This window comes from Heterodontus francisci, chromosome 38 (assembly GCF_036365525.1).
Source record: "Heterodontus francisci isolate sHetFra1 chromosome 38, sHetFra1.hap1, whole genome shotgun sequence".
Taxonomy (NCBI): domain Eukaryota; kingdom Metazoa; phylum Chordata; class Chondrichthyes; order Heterodontiformes; family Heterodontidae; genus Heterodontus; species Heterodontus francisci.
In genome coordinates, this window is record NC_090408.1 from 5,059,548 (window position 1) to 5,073,933 (window position 14,386).

A 14,386-nucleotide genomic window follows, 5' to 3' on the forward strand; every position below is an offset into this window, starting at 1 on the left:
GAGACATGGTTGCCAGGTGACCAAGGTTGGGACCTGACTATTCAATGGTATTTAACATTTTGGAAGGACAGGAGGAAAGGAAAGGGAGGTGGGGTAGCTCTGTTAATAAAGTATGACATCAGTACAATAGTGAGAAATGATCTTGGTTCAGAGGATCAAGATGTAGAATCAGTTTGGGTGGAGATAAGAAACAGCAAAGGAAAGAATTCGCTAATGGGAGTAGCTCATAGGCCCTCTAACAGTAGCTACAAAATAGGACAGAGCATACATCAAGAAATATTGGGAGCTTGTAAGAAAGGTACGGCAATAAACGTGGGTGATTTTAATCTTCACATCGATTGGACAAATCAAATTGGCAAAGATAGCCTGGAGGATGAGTTCATAGAGTGTATTTGGGACGATTTCTTAGAACAATACATTCTAGAACCTACTAGGGACTGGCTATTTTGGACCTGGTAATGTGTAATGAGACAGGATTAATCAAAGACCTCATAGTAAAGGATCCTTGAGGCAGGAGTGATCAAAACACAGGTGGGGATTTGGTAGGAATATGGGATTAGTGTAGGATTAGTATAAATGGGTGGTTGATGGTCGGCACAGACTCGGTGGGCCGAAGGGCCTGTTTCAGTGCTGTATCTCTAAACTAAAAATCTAAATAATAAAAGCAAAATACTGTGGAAGCTGGAAATCTGAAATAAAAACAAGAAATGCTGGAACCACTCAGCAGGTCTGGCAGCATCTGTGAAAAGAGAAGCAGAGTTAACGTTTCGGGTCAGTGACCCTTCTTTGGAACTGACAAATATTAGAAATGTCACAGATTATAAGCAAGTGAGGTGGGGGTGGGGCAAGAGATAACAAAAGAGAAGGTGCAGATTGGACAAAACCACATAGCTGACCAAAAGGTCATGGAGCAAAGGCAAATAATATGTTAATGGTGTGTTGAAAGACAAAGCATTAGTACAGATTAGGTGATAACGGACTGAATATTGAACAGCAGCAAGTGCAAACCTGAAAAAAAAAACAGTGGGTAAGCAAACTGAACAAACTAAGATGAAATGAAATAAATGCAAAAAAAAAGATTGTGAAAAATGTAAAAAAGAAAAGAAAGAAAAAATAACTAAAATGAAAGTAAAATGGGGGGCTGTCATGCTCTGAAATTATTGAACTCAATGTTCAGTCCGGCAGGCTGTAGTGTGCCTAATCGGTAGATGAGATGCTGTTCCTCGAGCTTGCGTTGATGTTCACTGGAACACTGCAGCAATCTCAGGACAGAGATGTGAGTATGAGAGCAGGGGGGGAGTGTTGAAATGGCAAGCAACCGGAAGCTCAGGGTCCTGCTTGCGGCCTGAGCGGAGATGTTCTGCAAAGCGGTCACCCAGTCTGCGCTTGGTCTCTCCAATGTAGAGGAGACCACATTGTGAGCAACGAATACAGTATACTACATTGAAAGAAGTACAAGTAAATCGCTGCTTCACCTGAAAGGAGTGTTTGGGGCCTGGGATAGTGAGGAGAGAGGAGGTAAATGGGCAGGTATTACACCTTCTGCAATTGCAGGGGAAGGTGCCATGGGACGGTGACGAGGTGGTGGGGGTAATGGAGGAGTGGACCAGGGTGTCGCGGAGGGAACGATCCCTTCAGAATGCTGACAGGGGAAGGGAGGGGAAGATGCGTTTGGTAGTGGCATCACGCTGGAGGTGGCGGAAATGGCAGAGGATGATCCTGTGGATATGGAGGCTGATGGGGTGGAAAGTGAGGACAAGGGGAACCCTGTCACGGTTCTGGGAGGGAGGGGAAAGGGTGAGGGTAGAGGTGCGGGAAATGGGCCGGACACGGTTGAGGGCCCTGTCAACCACAGTGGGGGGAAATCCTCGGTTGAGGAAAAAGGAGGTCATATCAGAAGCACCGTTTTGGAAGGTAGCATCAACAGAGCAGATGCGTCGGTGACGGAGAAACTGGGAGAATGGAATGGAGTCCTTACAGGAGGTAGGGTGTGAAGAAGTGTAGTCGAGGTAGCTGTGGGAGTCGGTGGGCCTATAATGGATATTAGTAGACAACCTATCCCCAGAGATGGAGACAGAGAAGTCGAGGAAGGGAAGGGAAGTGTCAGAGATGGACCATGTAAAGGTGAGAGAAGGGTGGAAATTGGAAGCAAAGTTGATAAAAGTTTTCCAGTTCAGGGTGGGAGCAGGAAATGGCATCGAAACAGTCATCAATGTACCGGAAAAAGAGTTGGGGGAGGGGGCCTGAGTAGGACTGGAACAAAGAATGCTCGACATATCCCACAAAAAGACAGGCATAACTAGGACCCATGCGAGTACCCATAGCGACACCTTTTACTTGAAGGAAGTGCGTGGAGTTGAAGGAGAAGTTGTTCAATGTGAGAACAAGTTCAGCCAGGCGGAGGAGGGTAGTGGTGGATTGGGACTGGTTGGGCCTCTGTTCCAGGAAGAAGCGGAGAGCCCTCAAACCATCCTGGTGGGGGATGGAGGTGTAGAGCGATTGGACATCCATAGTGAAGAGGAGGCGGTTGGGACCAGGAAACTGGAAATTGTCAAAATGACGTAGGGCGTCAGAAGAGTCACGGATGTAGGTGGGAAGAGACTGGACCAGCGGAGAAAAGATAGAGTGAAGATAGAAAGAAATAAGTTCAGTGGGGCAGGAGCAGGCTGACACAATGGGTCTGCTGGGACAGTCCCATTTGTGGATTTTGGGAAGGAGGTAGAAGCGGGCTGTCCGGGGTTGCGGGACTATGAGGTTGGAAGCTGTAGAGGGAAGATCTCCAGAGGAGATGAGGTCAGTGACAGTCCTTTGGATGGTGGCTTGAGATTCGGTGGTGGGGTCATGGTCCAGAGGGAGGTAGGAAGAAGTGTCCATGAGTTGGCGTTGAGCTTCTGCAAGGTAGAGGTCGGTACGCCATACAACAACAGCACCACCCTTGTCTGAAGGTTTGATGACCATATCGGGGTTAGACCTGAGAGAACGGAGTGCCTCAAGTTCAGAGGGGGACAGGTTAGAGTGAGAGAGGGGGGCAGAAAAATTGAGATGACCAATGTCTCGCCGACAGTTTTCAATGAAGAGATCAAGAGCGGGTAAGAGGCCAGGTGGAGGGGTAACACAATATAATTTCGCATTCAGTTTGAGGGTGAGAAATGTGGGTCCATAGATAGTGTCTTAAACTTAAATAAAGGCAATTACAAGGGTCTGAAGACAGAGTTGGCTGAAGTGGACTGGGAAAATAGGTTAAAAGGTAAGACAGTAGAGAAGCAGTGACAAATATTTAATAACTCTCAGCAGAGATATATTCCATTGAGAAAAAAAGACTCTACCATCCGTGGCTAACTAAGGAAGTTAAGGGTGGCATCAAATTGAACGAAAAGGTGTATAATGCTGCCAAGACGAGCGGTAGGCCAGAAGATTGGGAAAATTTTAGCAACCAGCAAAGGATGACTAAACGAATAATAAAGAGGAGAAATTGGAGTATGAGAGAAAACTAGCAAGAAATACAGGCAGTAAAAGCTTCTATAAATATATAAAAAGGAAATGAGTAGCTAAGGTGAGCATTGGTCCCTTAGAGGGTGAGACTGGGGAATGAATAATGGGAAACAAAGAAATGGCAGCACCTGTGAACAAGTATTTTATATCCGTCTTGACAGGGTGAGACACTTAAAGCATCCCAATAATAGTAGAAAATCAGGGGGAAAGAGGGAGGGACGAACTTAAGAGAATCACTAGAGAAAAAGTACTAAGCAAACTAACAAGACTAAAAGCTGACAGGACCCCTGGACCCGATGGCCTGCATCCTACGGTCTTAAAAAAAAGTAGCTGCAGAGATAGTGGATGCATTTCTTGTAATGTTCCAAAACTTCCTGGAGTCTGGAAAGGTCCCGATGGATTGGAAAGCCACAAATCTAACACGCCTATTCAAGAAAGAAGGGAGTCATAAAGCAGGAAACTATAGGCCAGTTCGCCTAATATCTGCCATTGGGAAAATGCTGGAATCCATTATTAAGGAAATAGCAGAATCAACATGGTTTTATGAAAGGGAAATCATGTTTGACAAATTTCATAGAGTTCTTTGAGAATGTAACGGGCAGGTTGGATAAAGGAGAACCAGTAGATGTAGTGCATTTGGATTTCCAAAAGGCTTTTGATAAGGTGCCACGTAAAAGGTTACTGCACAGGATAAGAGCTTTTGGGGCAATATATTAGCATGGATAGGGGATTGGCTAACTAACAGGAAACAGAGAGCTGGGATAAATGGGTCATTTTCAGGTTGGCAAACTGTAACTAGTGGAGTGCCACAGGGATCAGTGCTGGGGCCTCAACTATTTACAATCTATGTTAATGACTTGGACAAATGGAGAGAGTGTATTGTAGCCAAATTTGCTGATGCTACAAAGATAGGTCAGAAAGCCAGTTGTGAGGAGGATACAATGGACTGGATTTTAAAGCCCCTACGCCATCAGGAATGGTGGCGGAGGCAATGAAGATTGGTGTGGCTGAGATCCGCCACCAACCCTGATGGCGGCAAGCCCCGTGCCGATCTCGGCGGTGAGGCCTCGAGGCGGCCACCCTGCCACTCAGCGACGAGACCCCCATTTCACTATGTAAACTACTTTACATACCTCATTTAATGAGGGTCCCGTCGCCTCCTTAATCTTCATTCAGGCGGCCGACAATGCAGCCCCTTCGAATCCCCTTTCGGGGAAACATGGCGCGACACCTGTGGGGAGGGGGGAGGAGGATATTTTTCTCTGTGCGAGATGGGGGAAGTCGGGTTAAAATGCTCCGAATTGGTTGGTGGGGGGGGGATGGGAAGGGGTAAAGGACAAAGGAGCCAAACTTTGGGGAGGGAATGGTTAAATTTTAAATATCTGTATTCCGGGAGGGAAAAGGGCAGGAATGTTGAGATTTGCCATTGGGGGGGAAGGGATGGGAGAGTGCATGGTACGTTTATTTTATTTAGTTTTAGGAAACTTAAACTTACCTGGCCCTTTAAATCTTAAATGTGCATAGAGGGCTGGAAGCCCTTTAAAAATGGCACCTGCACATTGGCAGCGGACGCCATTACCTGCTACGGCTGGCCTACCCCCTCCATCGTCGGGGGGGGAGCGGCGGGTGCCGCGGCCATGCAAATGAGCTGCCGCGTTTGAAATCGTGGTGCCGCCCATGTGTGCGGGCTGCATTTTTTTACGTCTGGCCCAGGTGTCTGCAAAAGGATATAGATAGGTTAAGTGAGTCGGCAAAAATTTGGCAGATGGAGTATAATGTGGGAAAATGTGAGGTTATCTACTTTGGTAGGAAAAAAGAGAAATGCAGAGTATTTCTTAAATGGTGTGATTGGGAAGTGTTGATGTCCACAGAAATGTCAACATTTGACAACGAGCCACATAGGCGATATTAGGGCAAATGGCCAAAACATTGATCAAAAAGCTAGGACATAAGGAGCGACATAAAGGAGGAAAGGACGAGAGGCAGAGAGGTTCAGGGAGGGAATTCCAAAACTTAGGGTCTAGGCAGCTGAAGGCAAGGCCACCAATATTGGAACAAAGGAAGTGGGGGGGGGGGGGTGTGAAAGAGACCAGGATTGAAGTAACGCATCTGTTAAATATGGGGAGCTGTTCAATACAGGGAGCTGGTTGATAGGGGGAAGTGCTCAATAGAGGTAACATGGAGCCTGCTAGACTGAGATTTTAAGTATATAGATAAGTAGGGAAGGTTAAAATCTGCGGCATGCAAAATTTCTGGTGGAAAGATGCATACATATATACATCATTCACTGAAAGGTGTTGGTATTCCCTACCTGCCCACTGTTGCTCAATAGCCCTAATATGTGCTTCTGTAAACTTCCAGAAATGGGCAAGTTTCTTCCACTCATTTGGTTTTAGGTACTTTGTTGCTAGTCTCCATATTACTGAGCGAATGTGCTGGGTTTCTGGTCTGTGGTCTTGTTTGAAGGTCACATGCGTTTCAACACAGGACTCCGAATCACTGTTTGGGTTATCCTGAAATAAAAGTTTTATTTCATTTTGTGGTTTTCTCCAACTCCTCAAGGGTTGAGATTCCTCAGCACAAATCTGTTAATGAAGTTCTAACCTATTTTTGCCCAGATCCTAACGTTACTATTGGAAACAGTTGGAAAGTAAAATGGTATTTTGCCTGGTAAGTTTCAGAACTCTTTAAATGAAACAATTTCATTGCTGACCCCAAAGTACTCAACGAATTGCAACATTAAGAGGTGAAGCATTAGATCTGTGCATTAGAACCTGTATATGTATTAAAAATGAGATTTCAGAAATCACAAGGAAAGAACATAGGAACTCAAGAAGAGCAGTGGGCCACCCAGCCTCTAAAGCCCACTCCACCATTCAATGAGATCATGGCTGATCTGAAACCTAACTCCATATGCCACCCTTTGCTCCAGAATAAGTAATATCTTTGGATAACAAAAATCTATCAACAGTCTTATGTTTCTGGAGAGAGAACGAGAGAGAGAGAGAGACCCAGGACAAAGCATCACCAAAGCCTGTCCAGCTGAGATCTGGGAGATAATCCAACAAGCTGAAAGGAATGCGCTCTGCTGTGAATTCTACATTTCAACTTGTGCAGCAGTGAACTGGAAGTAATCCCCTGTCTTCAAATTGAACTTTCAAACAACAGAGAAATCTACAAACACCCCAGGCCTGCAACTAAAGATAACTTGACTTTTGAGAAAGTTCAACAGGTTTACCATGAACCCAGAAACCCAACCTCACTTCAAACAACCTGCCCCTTTTCCTCTCATCTTTCTGTTCCTCTGTGTGCGTGTGTGGATGCAGTTGTGACAATTTCAGGATAATGAATATTGCAAAATAAATAATTAATCTTCTGTTTTAAACCTACACGAAAACCTGTCGCTGTCTGTTTATTTGACAACTAAAACACAGAGGGGTTAAAACCCTAGTGATAAAAATACTTGCTGCGGTCAGATGCATGTTGAACACTGGAGGCCACTCACATCCCTTGTCAAGTGCCCGTACAAATTGGGGGTTTGAAGCCGCGATCTGAACTACCAGACAAATGAGAGATTTGAAAACAGGAGGAAAATTGACCTCTAAAATTTTGGAAAGTAAACAAACAGGTTTTCTTGTATTCTATTTTTTTCTCTACGGTGCTAGAAACAAAAGAGATGGCCATATTTTACGCTATGAAGTTTGTAGAGCAGTGAGACACATCCCATGATAAGTTAAATAAATTAAGTATTTAAATTTAAAAAGGTTGGCTACAGAGTGGAACTCATTTTCAAACGAAAAGCAAAGAAACCTAAACTGGTGAAGAGTCTAGCTAACCAATTTAAACTTACATCTGAACCAGAAGAAGAAAGCATGGAATCAGAGTCTGAAAACATAATTCTAGCTAGAATTCAGTTGCAGTTGAAAAGAGAGGAGATGCAGTTTCAGAAGGCAAAGAGCTTCAGAAAGAAATGGAAAAGAGAATTTCAAAAGAAAGAGAGTTTCAGCTTCAAATAGAAACAGAAGAAAGGGGGTTTCAGAATGAAAAAGAGGAAAGAGAGACAAGGCTGCAAACCCAAAATGAAAGTGCCACCAGCCACTTAAACTGCGTCCCTAATTCAGAGAAAAACTTTGATGTACTGAGACACTCAAGACTAGTGCCAAACTTTAATAAGGAGGAAGTTGAGTCATATTTTATCTAATCTGAGAAAATAGCTACCAGGCTAAAATGGCTGAAAGAGTTTTGGACTCTCCTCTTACAAGGTGAGTTAGTGGGTAGGGCTCGTGAAGCTTTTTCTCTGCTATCAAAAAAGAGTTCCTCTGACTATGAACAAACTAAAACTGCAATTCTAAATGCATATAAGTTAGTACCTGAAGCATATCAACAAAAATTCAAACACACCAAGAAAAGACCTGCACAGACTTAGATTGAGTTTGTAAGAATTAAACATATGACTTTCAGTCGCTGGATACGATCTTTCAAGTTAGAACCCTCATATGAAAATTTGAGAGAAGTGGTGTTGCTGAAAGAATTTTAAAATAGCATCCCAGTTAATAAAAGAACACACATTGAAGACCAAAGAGTTACAAGGGTAAGAGAAGCTGCAGAAATGGCCGATGACTGTGAGTTATTACACAGACCCCTAACTTAGAATAAACTCGGGCCTAGCGACTCTTACAGGCTAGGGAGCTGTAGCAGGGGTGCAGATGAAGCAGAAATGGGCTCAAGACAAAAGGAGAGTAGGGAAGGAAAACGAGACCAGTCTCCAACTTTTAAAAGAAGGAACCTAGGCAATAAATCAGTAGGGGCATGCCTGATGTGTTTCTAGTGTGAAAAATCAGGGCATGTCGAGGCAAATTGTTGATATTCCAAAAAACCAACAGGAGGTGCTGCAGTCAAGCCAGTGTCCATAGCTATGAAAGTAGTAAGCATATGTTCCAAAATAACCCAAGAACAAAACACATTCCAGAACTCTTACACAAAGGAAAAATTACTCCTTTTGTATTCCAGGCACCAGGCAAAGAGATAACCATCCTCATGGATACCAATTGTTTACAAACACTACTGGCAGCCAAGTTTACAGAAATGTCACGTGAAAGCAGAACAATACCACAGTATTGGTGAAAGGGATTACTGACAAATGCTTGAAGGTTCCTTTAGTTAAGGTTTACCGACAGAGTAAGTTGGTCACCGGGAACTGTTGGGGTCATTCCGAGCTGACCAATGCAGGGAATCAACCTATTGCTGGGTAATGACTTGGCAGGAAGCACAGTATGTATCCAGAGGGTCCAGAGCAGTCCCCATGGAGAATGGAGAAACTGAGGGGACAAACAAAACTCTGCACAGCTGAGGAAGTCCCAAAAATCCCTCAGGGGCAATAGTGCTAATAAAGATTAGAGACTAAAGGAAAGCCAGTAGAATTTAAAGACCCAAAATAGAGGCAGCAGAATTTAAAGGAGCTGAGCTAAAAGCAGCAAAGATTGAAGGAAAAGCACCAAAGATATGGTTATCCAAAAACTTTTTGAATATTTAAATAGGGACAAGGAAAGTTCCTACACAGGCAAGCCAGAGTGCGGGAGATGCCTCACCTAGCTGAAGTGCCACAGAGGAGTGCAGTGGGAGCTGGACAACCACCTGTGAGCAGTAGTGTCCCAGAGGACATGTACAAATGTATAGAATTTTGAGGGGCCTGGATAGAGTGGAGGTGAAGGGTCTATTCACCTTAGCAGAGAGGTCAGTGATGAGGGGGCATAGATTTAAAGTGATTGGTAGAAAAATTAGAGGGGAGATGAGGAAAACCTTTTTCACCCAGAGGGTGGTGATGGTCTGGAACTTACTGCCTGAAAGGGTAGTTGAGGCAGAGACCCTCAACTCATTCAAAAGGAGTCTGGATATGTACCTGAAGTGCCGTAAGCTGCAAGGCTACGGACAAAATGCCGGAAGGTGGGATTAGAATAGGTGGATCGTTTTTCGGCCGGCACAAACACGATGGGCCAAGTGGCCTCTTTCTGTGCCTTAAACTTTCTATAATTCTATGGGGCAGATTAGGGAAAAACTGATCTCCGAAGTAAAGAAAAAAAGGGAAGATAAAATGCCCTAAGGTAAAGAACGCTTTAAATGTCACAAGAAAACTAAAAGTGAAGTCAGTGTGGATGTATCCACTGAAGAATTAAAGGGTCAGGTTCTAATTCCAGAGCTAAAGGAATCCAGCCAAACAGGTTCAGAACTCACCCAGACAAAGTGCAGGAGGAGAACCCAGACGCCTTATAGGGGCTAAAAAATATTATCACCCACGATCGCCCTAGAGATAAGAATTACCAGAATGTACCAGAACCAGAACTATTAAACCCATGTGTTGTGGAAACAGCAGCTAAGGAGTGGATAGGCATTGTATAGGCAGTGGAATTTGTAAACAACCAAGAACAATGCAGTAACAGAAATTTGCACATTTCAAGCCTTGAAACAGAAAAGATGTCTCTCCAAAGCACTGCACACAGATGCTAGAGAAAGTCAACCCCATTTCAACACCACATAGCTGGGATTTAAAAATAGGAAATGGATTTAAAAAAAACAACTTTTGAAACAGAAGCTTACCTGGGGAAAAACTTCAGCACCTGAAAAGGAAATTCAATTATAATTGTGCCTCATCCAAAGAAAGGATGATGTAAAACTCAAACTTGTACAAGAAATGGCTGTTACAGACAATGCCAGCTGTAGCAGTTCTGAGTGAGGTGTGCATGTCATGTGTGCAGTGGTGTGACCCCTATACCTTCCTACTTTCTTTCTAAACGAAAAAAATAAATAACATAAAAAATGAAATCCAAGGAATTTCATTTTTTCCCTTTCAGGGGAGATGTTACACTGGCATGAAGTGCAGAGATTGAAAATACAAGAACTCAAATTAAAGAGTTATAAAGATGGACAATGTGCTTCAAAGATGGCTACCAAAGGCCATGCTGTATATTCAAACTGTCTTACTGTCTGGCAAAGACAAAAGGATACATTCTAAGCTAAGAGGTGTCAAGTACACCCAGCCTGAACCCATCAAAAGACATTTTTGAATTGAATGGGTTCTTTTGAAACAAAGAAGGTGTGAAGTAGTCACATCCTGGGCCAATGTTGGTCACCACAGGGAGGGAGATCTACATCTCCCAATACAGGCAAGATGTAAGACCATTTTGACTTTAAAAGTAACTCTCTGGAGAGAGAGAGAAAGAAGCTGCCCTGCCATGAGTTCTACACTTCAACTTGTGCAGCAGAGCAGTGAAAGTGATCCCCTGTCTCCAGAGTGAAATTTCAACCGACAGAGAAATCTACAAACAACCCAGGCCTGCAACTTTAAAAAGAAATTGACCTCTAAGAAGATTCAACAGGTTTACCGTGAACCCTGAAAACCTACCTCACTTCAAACCACTTAGCCCTTTTCCTCGCTATCTGTCTGTTGTGTCTGTTTGTGTGAGTGCGCTTGCGACAATTCCGGGATAATGAATACTGCTAAATAAATAATTAATCTTCTGTTTCAAACCTACAAGAAAACCTGTTGATGTCTGTTTATTTGACAAATAAAACACAGAGGGATTAAAACCCTAGTAACAAAAGCACTTGCTGCGGTCAGGTGGGAGTTGAACAGTAGGGATTACTCACATACCTCACCTATAACATGAGAAAAGACCCCAACTGCAACACGTGACATGCGTGAAGAAGTAACCTTTGAACTAAACTTTGAACCAACCATGAAAAACAAGGGGAATAAGGGAATGAAGAAACCATTCATTGAGATGTGCATGTGAAAATCACACAGGAACTGTGGACACAAGGCATATAAGAACTTAACTAGCTCCACTACTGCAGTCAGCTGTGCATAGCTCATTGTGTTGCACTGGTCATATCACCAGACACCTTGGACTAGTTTTGAGAGAGTCAATAAGGAGAAACTGCTTCCAGTGCAGGAGGGTCAGTAACCAGAGGACACAGATTTAAGGTGATTGGCAAAAGAAACAGTAGGGAGATGAGGATAAAAAAAATTACACAGTGACTTGTGATCTAGAATGTGCTGACTTATAGGGTGGTGGAAGCTGATTCAATCGTAACTTTCAAAAGAGAATTGGATAAATAGTTGAAAGGAGAAATTTGCAGCGACTCAGGCATGATTGGCTGATTGGACTCCTTCTATGCTGTATCATTCTAAATGGGTCCTGGTCCAGCAGAAAGAAAACGTTTAAAGATTCAACAGACATCCAATAATGGTTGGTTTGCCAACAAGGCACTTAAAGACTCCAGGACGATCTAGTTTTGTTTCTTATTTAATCCATGTGGTAGTGGTTAAATAAAAGATCTCTGTGAGAGATAGTATATTTGTGCGTTTCTGTTAAAGTGGATCCAGGTCCATGAGCCCTACCTGAACACTCAACATGTGAGATGTGAAAGTTATAAATAATTCCTACACCTGGACCCAATGCAGGGAGGTTACTAGTGCTGTGGGGGAGGATTTAAACTGATTTGGGAGGGGAGGAGGCACCAGGATGAAGCATTAGTGAGGAGAAACAAGGTGCATAGAGACTGGGAGGGACAAACAGCATTAGGAGAAAGAACAGTTCATATAAGTGGGAGGGATCAGATAGGGCCAATGCAAGGCAGACTGCCTATGGGTCTAGAGTGCATGGGCTGAAATTTATACTTCCGCTGCTGTAATTGGCAGCGGACGTAAACAATGGTGGCCCGTCGTGGAGCCGCCGTGATATTAAACGCAGTGGCTCTTTTCCATAGCTGGGGTGGACTTCCGACACCCCCCCACCCCCAACCCCACATTGACGTGGAGGGGGCAGGCGGTCCATCTCCAGCAATGCATATGAACAGAAGAATTAGGAGCAAGAGTAGGTCACTCGGCCCCTCGAGCCTGCTCCGCCATTCGATAGGATTATGGCTGATCTGATTGTAACCTAAACTCCACATTCCCGCTTACCCCCAATAAGGGCGGCACAGTGGCGCAGTGATTAGCACCGCAGCCTCACAGCTCCAGGGACCCGGGTTCGATTCTGGGTACTGCCTGTGCGGAGTTTGCAAGTTCTCCCTGTGACCGCGTGGGTTTTCGCCGGGTGCTCCGGTTTCCTCCCACAGCCAAAGACTTGCAGGTGATAGGTAAATTGGTCATTGTAAATTGCCCCTAGTGTAGGTAGGTGGTAGGGAATATGGGATTACTCTAGGGTTAGTATAAATGGGTGGTTGTTGGTCGGCACAGACTCGGTGGGCCGAAGGGCCTGTTTCAGTGCTGTATCTGTAAAAAAAAAACCTTTCACCTTCTTGCTTATCAAAAATCTATCTACCTCTGCCTTAAAAAAATTCAAAGACTCTGCTTCCACGGCCTTTTGAGGAAGAGAGTTCCAAAGACTCACAACCCTCTGAGAGAAAACATTTCTCTCATCTCTTTCTTAACTGGGTGACCCACAAGAGGAAATATCCTTTCCATATCCACCCTGTTAAGACCCCTCAGAATCTTATATGTTTCAATCAAGTCACCTTTACTCTTCTAAACTCCAGCAGATACAAGCCTAGCCTGTCCAATCTTTCCTCATAAGACAATCCGCCCATTCCAGTCTAGTGAACCTTCTCTGAACTGCTTCCAATGCATTTACATCCTTCCTTAAATAAGGAGACCAATTTTGTACACACTACTCGAGATGTGGTCTCACCAATGCCCTGTATAGCTGAAGCATAACCTCCCTACTTTTGTATTCAATTCCCCTCGCAATAAATGCTAACATTCTGTTAGCTTTCCTAATTACTTGCTGTATCTGCATACTAACCTTTTGTGATTCATGCACTAGGACACTCAGATCCCTCTGCATCTCAGAGCTCTGCAATCTCACCATTTAGATAATATGCTTCTTTTTTATTCTTCCTGCCAAAACGGACAATTTCACATTTTTTCACATATACTCCATTTGCCAGATCTTTGTCCACTCACTTAACCTATCTATATCCCTTTGTAACCTCCTATGTCCTCTTTACAACTTACTTTCCTAACTATCTGTGTCATCATCAAATTTAGTAACCATACCTTCGCTCCCTTCATTCAAGTCATTTATATAAATTGCAAAAAGTTGAAGCCCCAGCACTGATCCCTGTGGCACACCACTCATTACACCCGGCCAACCAAAAATTACCCAATTATGCCTATTCTCTGTTTCCTGTTAGCTAGCCAATCTTCTTTCCATGCCAAAATGTTACCCCCTACATCATGAGCTTTTATTTTCTGCAATAACCTTTGATGTGGCACCTTATCAAATGGGCCGTCTAGAAATCTAAGTACAGTACGGTTCCCCTTTATCCACAGCACATGGTATTTTTTCAAAGAACTCCAATAAATTGGTTAAACATGATTTCCCTTTCACAAAACCATGTTGACTCTGCCTGATTTTTCTAAGTGCCTTGCTATAAAGTATTTAATAATAGCTTCTACCATTTTCACATGACAGATGTTAAGCTAACTGGCTTGTAGTTTCCTGAATTCTGTCTCCCTCGCTTTTTGATTAAAGGAGTTACATTCGCTATTTTCTAATCTAATGGAACCTTCCCGGAATCTAGGGAATTCTGGAAAATCAAAACTAACACATGAACTATCTTGCTAGCCACTTCTTCAAGACTCCAGGATGAAGTCCATCAGGACCCGGGGACTTATCAGCCGGCAGCTCCAACAATTTGCTCAGTACCACTTCCCTGGTGATTGTTATTTTCTTGAGTTCCTCCCTCCCTTTCATTTCCTTATTTGCAGCTATTTCTCTATGGTGAAAACTGATGCAAAATACCTGTTCGATCAGGTAAATTGGCCGTTATAAATTGCCCCTAGTATAGGTAGGTGGTAGGGAAATATAGGGACAGGTGAGGATGTGGTAGG

At 43.6% G+C, this 14,386-nt stretch overlaps 1 protein-coding gene across 5 annotated transcripts in view; it reads right to left on the reverse strand.

Moving 5' to 3' along the window:
• The window catches only part of ankdd1a (ankyrin repeat and death domain containing 1A), a 216,259-nt gene that overhangs the window by 13,155 nt on the left and 188,718 nt on the right, over positions 1–14,386 (reverse strand). For all 5 annotated transcript variants that reach the window (XR_010969690.1, XM_068017665.1, XM_068017664.1 and 2 more), the window contains one exon: positions 5,804–6,005. Coding sequence is in view for 4 of the 5 variants with exons in the window: in XM_068017665.1 (XP_067873766.1) it covers positions 5,804–6,005 (202 nt within the window). In the remaining variant the exon portion in view is untranslated. The remainder of the gene's footprint in view (positions 1–5,803; positions 6,006–14,386) is intronic.